Here is a 12755-nt window from a genome sequence, read left to right on the forward strand (position 1 = left end):
TTGAGGTAAAGATTTAGATATGAGAATAATGTGTTTATTTTCACATGAACATCTGTGTTTCCAACCTTCCCTTTATCGTTGACTAGAAAATACTACAGGAGCTGTGTGTGAGCAAAGCCATTCTGATCTGACCTGCTTGAACTCTGTGAGGAGACACATTTTCATGGAAGGAACTTCAGACCCCATCATTAGCAAGCCTCCATGTTTGTACCTCTGTTAATGTGTGTAGCAGAATTAATAGTAAGTATGTTATGAGAGTCAATCTGAAATTCTCAAAAATTTTCAAAACAACATTTTAAAAGTTAGCGTTTCAAATTAAGGTATTAGCAAATCTTCATAACTGATGTAAAAAAAATGGAACAGTTTTTGAAGACAATATATGTTATCTTTGAGAATATACTTTTAATCATTTTAATCATGGAATTAATAATTGGAAATTTAGGAAATGGATTCATGGCACTGGTAAACTCCATAGACTGGGTTAAGAGAAAAAAGATCTCATTAGTTAATCAAATCCTCATGGCTTTGGCAACCTCCAGAATTTTTCTGCTCTGGTTATTGTTCACGAGTTTACTAATCTCTTCCCTGTATCCAGATTCAACAAAGTCTTCAAGTATGATAAAAGGCCTTAATAATGCATGGATTATAGCCAACCATTTCAGCATCTGGCTTGCTACATGCCTCAGTCTCTTTTATTTTCTCAAGATATCCAATTTTTCTAACTCTCTTTTCCTTTATTTAAAGTGGAGACTCAAAAAATCAATTTCAGTGACAATGGTGGGGTCTTTGGTCCTCTTGTTTTTAAATATTTTACTGTTCAACTTAGAAATTAATGTGTGTATAGATAAATATGAAAGAAACATATCCTACAGCTTTGGTTCTCATTACCATGCCAAGTGCAAGAGATATGTGTTAGGCCTTCACGCTATCTTCCTGTCTGTCCCTTTTGCTGTGACCCTGTCAGCTTTTCACCTACTCATTTTCTCCCTGTGGACACATCACAAGAAAATGCAGCAGCATGTCCAAGGATGCAGAGATACTGGCACCACAGCCCACATCAAAGCCTTGCAATCCGTGACCGCCTTTATCCTGCTATTCACAATTTTTATCCTGTGTCTGTTAGTCCAACTTTGGAATTATGAGTTACTGGAAAAAAGTCTTTTCATTTTATTTTTTGAGGTTGTATATGTCGCTTTTCCTTCATTTCATTCATGTATCCTGATTCTGGGAGATATGAAACTGAGACAGGCGTCTCTTTCTCTGCTATTGTGGCTGAAATGCAGGTGTAATTATATGGCAACTTTATATTTCTAAAACAGTAGAGATTGTGTTGTATATTTTAGATAAAATTACACTTAATTTTTTTCTGTATTAGCCCTTTTCATATTTTAAATATTCTTTGACATTGACTGCATGAATTTTACGGTTTGTTTAAAATAAGCACTACATAAAACTATTAATAATTTAGCAAGTTGTTTAGAAGGTTATTTCTTAATATGCATATACTAAAAAGGACATGACTATAATCTACAAAAACATATCAAAATTATATAATTTTTTAACCACTGATAGTCTGAGTTATTATATTATATATTTTTGTATCCATAAGAAACTGTAACAAAAATATGTTACAGAAACCATATAAATATAATATAGAATATATAGATAAAACTTTAGAAAAGAAATGTAGAGTATCCACTTATAACTAGACACTAGCCCAAGGGACATGTCCCATGAAAGTCTTCACATACCAGGAAAGTGGGATAGATGTGAGGATATCCTTTTGGGACTCTAGGTGAGAGAAGTATGGGAGAATGGGGAAATAGAAGGATCCAGATGGTCCTAGAAACCTATAAGTAGAATATTATGATGGGCAGATCTGGTCCCAGGGGTCTTGCACAAACTATGGCACCAATCAAGGACAATACGTGCAGTAAACATTGAATCCCTACCCAGATCTAGCCAATGGACAGGACATTCTCTACAGATGAGTGAAGAGTGGGGTCTGACTTTCACATGAACTCTGGTGCCCCATATTTGACCACATCCCCTTGATGGGGAGGCTTGTGGTACTCAGTGGAAGATAACAGGCTACCAAGTAGAGACTTTATACCCTTTGATCGTATACAGGGGGAGGAGGTCCCCCTCAGTCACAGTCATAGGGGAGGGGAATAGGGTGAAAGTGAGAAGGAGGGAAGAATAGGAGGATAGAAGGGATGGGATAACAATTGAGATGTAATATGAATAAACAAATAAATAAATTTTTAAAAATGTAGAGTATCATATAGACTTATAAAACAGCAGTAATAAGTGATAGATGCTTATTTTCAATGGGAGTTGGTTATAAATTATTATTGGTCCTATTTAGAAAGAAAACAAGGTTGGTCTCAGAGATTTCTCTCCTTTCTTTTATCTTCCATTCTCAGATTTGAGATAGGTAGGAGTTGAAAATAAAGAATAGGGAATATAGAAAACTTAAGGGATGATAGGACAAAAAGTAGATGAATGAATCTACTCCACAACTTAATGCCTTAATTGTTACTCACAAGGTTATTTTTAATTCACTGGTGTAGAATTTTGTACATAGATGCAAGACAAGTTTGATTTTAGATAAAGTGGTATAGAACTCAAATTTAAGATTATTCTTATACAAATTATATATATTTCTACTCTAATATGTGGTATTGTACCCATACAACTCAATTATAATGCAAGTTTTACTTCCAATACTTTGAAAGTGGTATTGCAGAATGTCTAGGATAAGTAAGTTATACAAGTTAACTGTTAGTTCATCAAGGCATGTTCATATCAATTACTAGTTTATTTTTATCACAAGAATATACATCCTAGGTGTAACAGATAGATATTGTTTGTAGAAATATAAGGTAAAACAGTTAGATAAGGTCTTCAAAAACCTCAGAGACACACAAAATGTTTTTATTATTTCAAAGATAGATTTACAATGAGACAGGTTAACTCCTAGTAGCACTCAGTCTGCCTCATAGAAGTTAATGAGCATCAAAGAACCTCTTTATGGAGATGGCTTCAAATGTGGTAAACAGGCCACTGGGCAAAATGTCCTCATTTCTCCAACAAACAGAATTCTGATTAAAAATGGGCAAGCTTGGATGCAGGCAGAGTTGATGGCTGAACTCTCCCAAGACAGGGTAAGCAAGTCCTCAATATTTCCCGCCTCACAAATATATCTGACAGATATATTGGGCCAGAAGGTTGAAAATAATGCTTCAATGTTGTAGAGAGTTTTAGGTGACTTTTTAGGCAGCAAACTGTCTCTGTCATCTTCTCACTTGGGAAGCTGCTAACCTACAGTCCCTGTATACTCAGGTAATCAATTTTATTTCTTCTCAAGTCTCTGATGAAGTTGAAGACCAGATAGTTTAGTTTTGATATTAAACTTAGTTGTTTAGGGGTTAAGATATTTTTGGGTCTAGAAAGATGTTTTAAGCTGATAATGATGAAATATGGTAGATATTGATTTACATTCAGAATTTTAGACTCACCAAGATAGGAAAGATGTTTTCTTTAAGGCTGCCAAATACAAATAGCCAAAATACTGTGTGTGTGTGTGTGTGTGTGTGTGTGTGTGTGTGTGTGTGTGTGTGTGTATTGCTGATTGTTTCCTGCTTTTTTGCTATAGGTAGTTTATTGTATATATGTGTAATAATATATATGCCTATGTAAAAATTATTTAATAAAAAGAATACAGATATAAAATATTTTTAAAGAACATTCTTCAACCCATAGAATTATGGAATAAGTCCCATTACCTTTTTTATTGTTATATGTGTATCTATATACATGTAATTTCTTAGTATAACTTGTTCAACCTGTATAATGTTGTGTGTATGTATGTTTTCAGTTCTAACCATTTGTTATTGGATAACGAACAGGTGTGCTCTTCCCTGGGGAGGATTATTTCTACTGCTGTTAGCATTCCTTAGCTGCCTGTAGTTCTATGTTTAGGGCTGAGACCTCCTGAGCCTCCTCTCTCAGTAAGATTTTATTTTCTTTTTCTCATTAATTAGTTAATTTATTTGCTTTATATCCTGATCTCAGACTCCTTTCCCTCCTCCCCTCCCCCAACACACACTCTTGGTCTCCCTTTCCTGCTTCCTGCCTCATTTCTCCCTCCTCTTCTCCTCAGATGGAAGCACCCCCCCTCCCACAAATACGAACATATCAGGTCACGGCAGGACCAGGACTAAATGCAGCCTCTTCTGTTGCGGCCAAATTGGATCTCACCTAGGAGAAAATTATATCAAAGTAAAAATAAAAACGATCAAATTTGTGGCTAGAAAGATGGCTCAGTGAATAGGAACAGTTGCTGCCCTAGCAGACAACCTGGCTTTGAAATCCTGCACCCATATGGTGGTCCTTGACATCTGCTTACTCCATTATCCAATTTACAAATAAAGAAGTTAGGACTCAAAAAAAAAAAAAAAAAAAAAAAAAAAAAAAAAAAAACACCCAGTGGTAATAAGGATATTTTATTAAATACTGAGCTCAGTTTAAAATTATTTTTGCCAATTCTTTGGAATCATAAGACTGCTACATTTGAATTAGTGAATATCTATTAATAGTTTCATCATCCACTATTATAAAATAATTTCATGATTATTAGAACTATATAATTTACATTTCCAGGTACCCTATATTTTTCTGTTTTATTTTAGGGAACATGGTGTAATCTAATTTTAGCTTAATGGATAATTATAAGAAATGAAAATTTATAAGAAATAAATAATATTTCTAAAATCAATACTTTGAAATTGTTGTCTTTGATATTTTGTACTATTATTTATCCATCGATGACTCAAACGCAATCAATTGCAGACCCTTTTATATGTCTATTCTTAATATTTATTATGCTGTAGAATTGAAATACCTATAAAACTAAATGAGTTCATGAAATAATTTCAAATAGTTACTTGTCCAATATGATAATTAGCCAGTGTGGCTTGGTGAGATGCTCAGTATTTTATGTAGTTAAATCTACAGTATGATATTATTCTGAATTGTATTAGAGTTGAAGAATTCTTTCTTCAAGCATATATTGAAAAACAAATGCTTTTAAATGTCTCAGTCAAATTTATATTATACTTTTCCATACTCTCACAAAATGTTGTATCATTCATTGAAAAAAAGTATGTGGTTATCATCTGTTCATTGTACCATTTCAATAAATTTTAATGAGAAGCAAAAGCTCTGAAATAGCAAGTGAACATTTCTTACAAGCAGTTCCAAAGATGAGAACCTTTATATTTCCCAGCCTTGGGGATTAAAACTGTGGCCTTATATGTGGTAGTCAAGTGCTTCCCTACTGAGGTGCATCCCCAACATTAAGCCTAAGTGTCTACGCCTTTAATCCATCTGGTTTCTCATACATGAGTAATGCTATTTTTCACATGACTGCACCAGCATACAGCAGGACATGAGGATCCACTAGAAAGTGAGAGTAACAACTTTCAATATTGGGCACACTCAAACAAATTCAGAAAACACTAAAAAGACATTCTTAGTCACAGTTGCTGACAGAAAAAGATTGCATAGACTGTAATTTTGGTGCATAGAGTAAATATTCTCTTTTTTCTCTATAATGTTTGATACCTAATTAATGTGCCTACCAAACGTAAAACATGTCCAAGACTATGAAGCCCGATATTCCTATAAATGTCAATGTGTGTGCAATGTACCTACCAATGCCATTCAATGAAGAATATGGGTATAAATTCCTCTTTAACATCTTCAGGGAAGAATAACATTTAAGAGCCTACCCTGTATTCTTAATAAAATATAGGTTATCAAGAAGAGACTCGATACCCTATGAGCATATATAGGGGGAGGAGGTCCCCCTCAGTCACAGACATAGGGGAGGGGAGTAGGGGGGAAAAGGGAGGGAGGGAGGAATGGGAGGATAAAAGGGATGGGCTAATAGTTGAGATGTAATATGAATAAATTAATAAAATTAAAATTTAAAATATGACTTGAGCTATATTCCAGAGGGAATATAAGAATCTTGTCAACTAAATTTTGTGTGTGTCCATTTGTGAACTGTAGACCTCAGAAATAGACATATCTATGATAGAGCCTTCCCTGTATTCCTAATAAAATATGACTTAGACTATACACCAGCAGGAGTATAAAAATCTTGTCACCTGAATTTTGTGTGTGTCCATTTGTGAACTGTAGATCTTAGAAATAGACACATCTATGATAAACTTCCTTCAAGGCCAAGGGACTGACAGAGGCCAATTTGACAGATGACTTCATGACAGAGGAGAGTTGGCATTATAAGCCCAGAGCTAAATTAGCTCAATCTCCTTTAGCAGCCATTCAATCCAGTCCCTTTGTTCCTGATCTGATATTATTATGATTATCAGAAAAAATCTTTTTGAACTTATTAATAAAACATAGCACCACATATGTATGTAAACATATGTATTTACGATGGTATTTAGGGCAACTTTGTATTTGTGATAATGGCCTTATTGTACAAGGGTTTGTATTATCTATATTCTTACTGTAATAAAACATTATGATCATATTATGGAAAAAGAGTAATGATGGAGGAGGCAAGATAGCTGGCAGAGGGAATAGAAAACTAAAAAAAAATAAATAAATAAAATCTGCTGCAATCATGAAGCAAAGAAAGTAAACTGGAAGAGATGTGAAGCTGTGCTTGTGATGTACCCCTTCAGTGAGCCCACGCCCCATCCCCCACATTGTATTGACCCAGGCCACCAGTTCAACTACCAGAGCCTATGGGGGAAATTTCTTATTTAAACTATCATATTCCACTCTTTGTATCTGATCCAAACATATCATAATGCAAAATTCAGTTAATCAAATTACCCCCAAACTTCTTTCACATCTAACATTTTCACTGCTGCTTAAAAGCCTAAAATACTTTCTGAGATTCAAAGTAGAGCATTGAAACTAAACATAACTAATAAACAAAGTAACATGGGATAGATAAACTTGAAAATAGACATTGTTAGTAAACAAGAATTTTTTTTAACTAAACAATCTTCTTCATTATTGGAAATATCGTTTTATCAGGGAACCAAAGTCTGCACATCTTTTAACCTACACTTCAGCCACCACAGTGTCAAAAGAGAGGCATGCCTGAGCTTACTATTTCTTAGTATCAGGACACATGAATGGATTGAAGGAAAACTGATAATAATAGTGGCAAAAAACAATTTGTTTTTCTCTTGAAAGTCAGAAGTCCCAAGTTGCATGGTAAGAGCCAGAAAGAAAGCTGTGTAGAAGAGGAGGAAAGTGACCACCATTTGCAGGGCATGTATGTGGGCCACTGTGCTGTGATCTCTGGAGCCTTTGTAATTGTGCTGCATATTCTTCATGTGTTTGCACAGGGAGAAGATGAGCAGGAGAAAAGCCACCAGGGAGACAGTGAAGGGGATGAGTGTGAACGTTGTGTTGATTAACAAAGCAAATCTATAAAATTGTGTGTAATTCTTTAATCTGTAACTGTGAGAGACGTTTCTTTTGGATTCATCACTCCAGATATCAATATGTATGTTCATCACTAAAATATTTACAAACAGGAAGACCAGAGACAGCAGTAATGTCACTGAAACCACCTTTTTAAATCTCCACTTTAGCATGAGAAAAATAGGGTTAGGAAAATTGGATATCTTGAGAAAATAAAGGATGCTGAGACATGTGGAAAGCCAGATGCTGAAATGATTTGCAACGATCCAGGTGTTAATCTGTATTCTTTCAATTCTCATGACCAGTTTTAGATCTGGATACAGTGAAGATATTAGTATAATTATGAATGTCGAGCACAGCAGATCTATCCTGGAGATGGCCAGTGCAGTGAGGATCTTATCCACTAAACAGATCTTTCTTCTCTTGACCCAGTCTATGATGTTCACCACTGCTATGAATCCATTTGCAAAATTCCCAATTATGAATTCCACAATGATAGTAACTGAATACATGATACTTATGAAAATACTCATTGTTCATAAAAGGATGTCCTGTTTTCTGTAGTCACCGAAGAATATTTATTAATGTGTTCAATTTGGATGCTCTTCTAGAAATTTATAACATCCTTCGAAAACTTCCAAAACAGCAACAAACTGAAAAACATCAAGATTTATCAATGTAGGTGATTGAGCTGTAATTTTGAAAGTATTGTTTTCTGTCACAGTTCCCCTGAGTTGCATCCAGATCCTGTGTGTCTATGGCTACTGACAGTGAAGGAAAAGCTGGAATCTCAAATGCTGTAATGTAAATAAAGGCATGTTGATTTGCACTGGTTTTCTAGTCTTTCTTTCTTTACATGTTTTAATTGACAATTTTAATTTTGGGTAATAATTATTCCAAACATTCTAAGATGTGTAGAAAGTAACATGAGTCTCAGTATAGGAGAGTTTCTAAATACATAAGATATTTTACACAGTTCAATGTAAGACTATAGAAGCATAGCACCAAAACTCTTCTACAAACTATCATAATCTAATAACTTTTTGTAGAAAATTATTCCTTGAATACATTATATATAAGAAAAATATTTCTTTACCGTAAATGGCAGAAAATATCTACACGTACTCATTTGTAATTATACACTTATATGGGGTCTAAATCTCCATTTTCTATTACTTCACTAATACAGAAATTTTTTATTCAACATTAATCATGCCTTGAGCTCAAACTTCCTTGTAACTGGTAAGAAATTGTTTCAAGAGGATCCAAGATGGCGGCGAGCAGTGTGGACCGCGTTTGGAGGCTCCAGTGAACAATTCAGGGAATTGCACAGATTTCTGAGCCAGGAACACCGAGGTCCGAACATCACGGCAGCGGGAGTGATCCACAGTTCGGAGGGACCAGGGTGCGGAGGACCTACATGCCCCTGCACACGGGAGGAGCGTGGTTTTTCTCTGATCGGAGCAGCAGCGGCAGAGGCAGCAGCACCAGCAGCACCAGCAGCGGCGGCTGAGGTTTGCAGCTCATAGCCTTCCGGTGGAGGCGATGGGTGTGGTGGCTGGTGGGAGTTGCTGCGGGAGAGGGGACTCGGGGCAGGATTTGGGTCACGTGGAGCCTTTGGACCCAGACTGGACTCGGCAGACAGTTCGGCCCCAGAGTCCCGGGTACTGGCCCGGCCCAGCAAGCAATTCTGCCTGAGGCACTAACTCAGCTCCGGCCACAGCTCCCCTGCTGTGGCACAGGCTTAGTTGAGCGCACAGCTCCACACTAGGCAGCACCTCAGCTCAGCGGCAGCTCCCCTGCGGTGACACAGTCTGGGCGGAGCACTTGGTTTCACCACAGGCGTTAACTCAGAGCAGCTGCAGTTCTCCTGCTGTGGCGCAGGCCTGGCCTAGCACTCAGTTCCACCCTAGGCGCCAACTCAGCTCAGTGGCAGCTCCCCAGCAGTGACACAGTCTGGGTAGAGCACTTGGTTCCACCATTGGCGCTAACTCAGAGCAGCCGCAGTTCTCCTGCTGTGGCGCAGGCTTGGTGACGTGCTCAGTTCCATCCTAGGCACCACCTCAGCTCAGCGGCAGCTCCCCTGCGGTGACACAGTCTGGGCGGAGCACTTGTTCCACCACTGGCTCTAACTCAGAGCAGCCGCAGTTCTCCTGCTGTGGTGCAGGCTGGACAGAGCTCTCGGTTGCACCAGCTCTAAGACTCTGCTTGGACACAGTGTGCAGTTTGAATCCAGAATTCCTGGCTGAGATTGGTGGTCAGTTCGGGCCCTGAGTCAATAACTGACCACAGCACGCACTTTGGGCCAAAAGGCCCTAGAGGAGCTTGGTGCGTAGTCCCAGCCCAAAAATTCTGGCTGGACCCTGTGTGCATTTTGGGCCCAAAATCCCTAGCTGAGCTTGGCAGATGGTTAAGGCCCTGAGAATCTAGCTGAGTTCAGCCCGTGGTTCGGTCCCAGTGCTCCTGGCTGGACTTGGCAGGGAACACAGAAGGCTGTGGATACCTTGGCCTGACCCAACGCTCATTCAGAGACCCAGATCAATTGCAGGATCCACAGCAGAGGGGGGCTGAGGATCACTGGCTGTGAGAGACCAGAACAACAGGGCTAACCTCCTAACATCTACACCAGTGAAGCTTTGAGCTCCCAGCCTAGGGAAATTGTGAGAAAACAAGTGAATCTATCGTCAGACACCCTCCATTCAACTCTGGAAGCTACCCAACAAAAACAAAGACGGCAAGATGTCTAAAGGACAACGAAAAAGCATACGCAAAAAACCCCAAAACAACATGGCGTCTCCAGTTTCCAGCTATCCCAAAGAAAACAACCCAGAGAACTCAAATACAACGGAAATACAAGAAAATGACCTCAAATCCTTAGTAATGAGGATGATAATGGAGGAAACAAATAAAATTCGTAATCAAATGCAGGAAGACGCAGACAAACAGGTGAGAGACATAAAAGAAGCACATAGACTGGAACTGGAAAAATTGCAGGAAAATGCAAACAACCAGATGAAAGAAATAACTAAAACGGTTCAAGCTCTGAAGACCTATAAAGAGGCAATGGAAGAAACTCAGGAATATACAAAAAATCAGATGAAAGAAATCAAAAAATCAGGTCAATATCTGAAAATGAAAATGGATTCAATGATAAACACACAGACAGAAGAAAAACGAGAACGTGAGACCTCAGAGAAGAAGGCGAGCAACACAGAGGTGAGCTTTTCTAACATAATCCAAGAGATGGAAGAACGAATCTCCGGGCTAGAAGATACAATCACAGATATTGAATCAACCATTAAAGAAAATGCCAAATCTGGAAAACTCCTGACACAAAACATCCAAGAAATTAAGGACACCATGAAAAGAAGAAATTTGCGGATAATAGGCATTGAAGAAAGAGAAGACATCAGACTCCAGGGCCCAGAAACTATTCTCAACAAAATCATAGAAGAAAATTTCCCCAATCTAAAGAAAGAGATGCCTATAAACATACAAGAGGCCTACAGAACACCAAATAGAATTGACCAGAAAAGAAAAACTGCCCGCCACATAATAATCAAAACACAAAACATGCAGAACAAAGAAAAAATATTAAAAGCTGCAAGGGAAAAGGGCCAAATAACATTTAATGGTAAACCTATCAAAATTACACCCGACTTCTCAGCAGAGACCATAAAAGCCAGAAGGGCCTAGACAGAGATCCTGCAAACCCTAAGAGACCACAGATGCCAGGCCAGACTACTTTACCCAGCAAAATTATCAATAACCATTGATGGAGAAAACAAAATATTCCATGACAAAAACAAATTCAAACAGTACCTATCCACAAACCCAGCTTTACAGAAGGTACTAGAAGGAAAACTCCATCCCAAAGGGTCAAGCTACAACCAAAACTACCCAGGAAATAGATAACTATCCCATGGCAAAAACACAACTACACAAACGCTCGACTGGAAACAACATCAAAATTAAGACTCTTAACAGTCACTGGTCATTAATATCTCTCAACATCAATGGCCTCAATTCTCCAATAAAAAGACACAGACTAACTGAATGGGTACATAAACAAGATCCAACATTCTTCTGCATCCAAGAAACACATCTCACCCATAATGAAAGGCATTACCTCAGGGTAAAAGGTTGGAAAAAAATATTCCAATTAAATGGTCACGAGAAGCAAGCAGGCGTAGCCATTTTAGTATCGAACAAAATAGACTTTCAACCAAAATTAATCAAAAGGGATGAGGAAGGACACTTCATACTCATCAAAGGTAAAGTCAACCAAGATGACATCACAATTCTGAACATCTATGCTCCCAATAAAAGGGCACCCACATTTGTAAAAGATCTCCTAAAAAAGCTTAAACCACACATCGATCCCCACACAATAGTAGTGGGAGACTTCAACACCCCACTCTCACTGAAGGATAAGTCATTGAAACAGAAACTAAGCCGAGAAATAACATCATTAACCAATGCCATGGGTCAAATGGATCTAACAGATATCTATAGAACCTTTCACACAAACAAGAAAGAATACACCTTCTTCTCTGCACCCCATGGAACCTTCTCCAAAATTGATCACATCGTAGGTCACAAAGCAAGCCTCAATAGATACAAGAGGATTGAAATAATACCTTGTATCCTATCAGATCACCATGCTCTTAGGCTGCAATTCAACAACAACAGAAATAACAAAAAGCCTACACGTACGTGGAAACTAAACAACTCTCTGCTAAATGACGCCTGGGTCAGGGAAGAAATAAAGAAAGAAATCAAGGAGTTTCTGAAATTCAATGAAAATGAAGAAACAACATACCCAAATTTGTGGGATACATTGAAAGCAGTGCTAAGAGGAAAATTCATAGCACTAAGTGCCTTTAAAAAGAAATTGGAAACATCGCACATAAGCATCTTAACAACGCAACTGGAAGCCCTAGAAAAAAAAAAGAAGCAGAAACACCTAAGAGGAGTAGATGCCTGGAAATAATCAAACTCAGGGCTGAAATTAACAAGTTAGAAACTAAGAAAACAGTCCAAAGAATCAACAAAACCAAAAGCTGGTTCTTTGAGAAAATCAACAAGATAGACAGTCCATTAGCCAAACTAACTAAAAGGCAGAGAGACAGTATTGAAATCAACAAAATCAGAAATGAAAAGGGAGACATAACAACAGACACTGAAGAAATTCAAAGAATCATAAGATCCTACTTTGAAGGCATATACGCCACAAAATTTGAAAATCTAAGGGAAATGGAAGATTTTCTTGAACAATT

At 37.8% G+C, this 12755-nt stretch overlaps 2 protein-coding genes across 2 annotated transcripts; one reads left to right on the forward strand and one right to left on the reverse strand.

Moving 5' to 3' along the window:
• Positions 1–354: 354 nt before the first annotated feature.
• On the forward strand, positions 355–1314 carry LOC127196882 (taste receptor type 2 member 109-like). The gene has a single exon (XM_051154621.1). It carries the CDS (start codon positions 355–357, stop codon positions 1312–1314), a length of 960 nt encoding a protein of 319 aa, XP_051010578.1.
• Positions 1315–7076: 5762 nt separating this feature from the next.
• Positions 7077–8009, reverse strand: LOC127196883 (taste receptor type 2 member 125-like). The gene has a single exon (XM_051154622.1). It carries the CDS (start codon positions 8007–8009, stop codon positions 7077–7079), a length of 933 nt encoding a protein of 310 aa, XP_051010579.1.
• Positions 8010–12755: the final 4746 nt, after the last annotated feature.

This window comes from Acomys russatus, chromosome 13 (genome assembly GCF_903995435.1).
Source record: "Acomys russatus chromosome 13, mAcoRus1.1, whole genome shotgun sequence".
Lineage (NCBI taxonomy): Eukaryota > Metazoa > Chordata > Mammalia > Rodentia > Muridae > Acomys > Acomys russatus.

What these genes read in the sequence shown, in the direction of transcription:
- LOC127196882 (XM_051154621.1), top strand. Translation starts at nt 355, where the DNA reads ATGGAACAGTTTTTGAAGACAATATATGTTATCTTTGAGAATATACTT.
- LOC127196883 (XM_051154622.1), bottom strand. Translation starts at nt 8,009, where the DNA reads ATGAGTATTTTCATAAGTATCATGTATTCAGTTACTATCATTGTGGAA.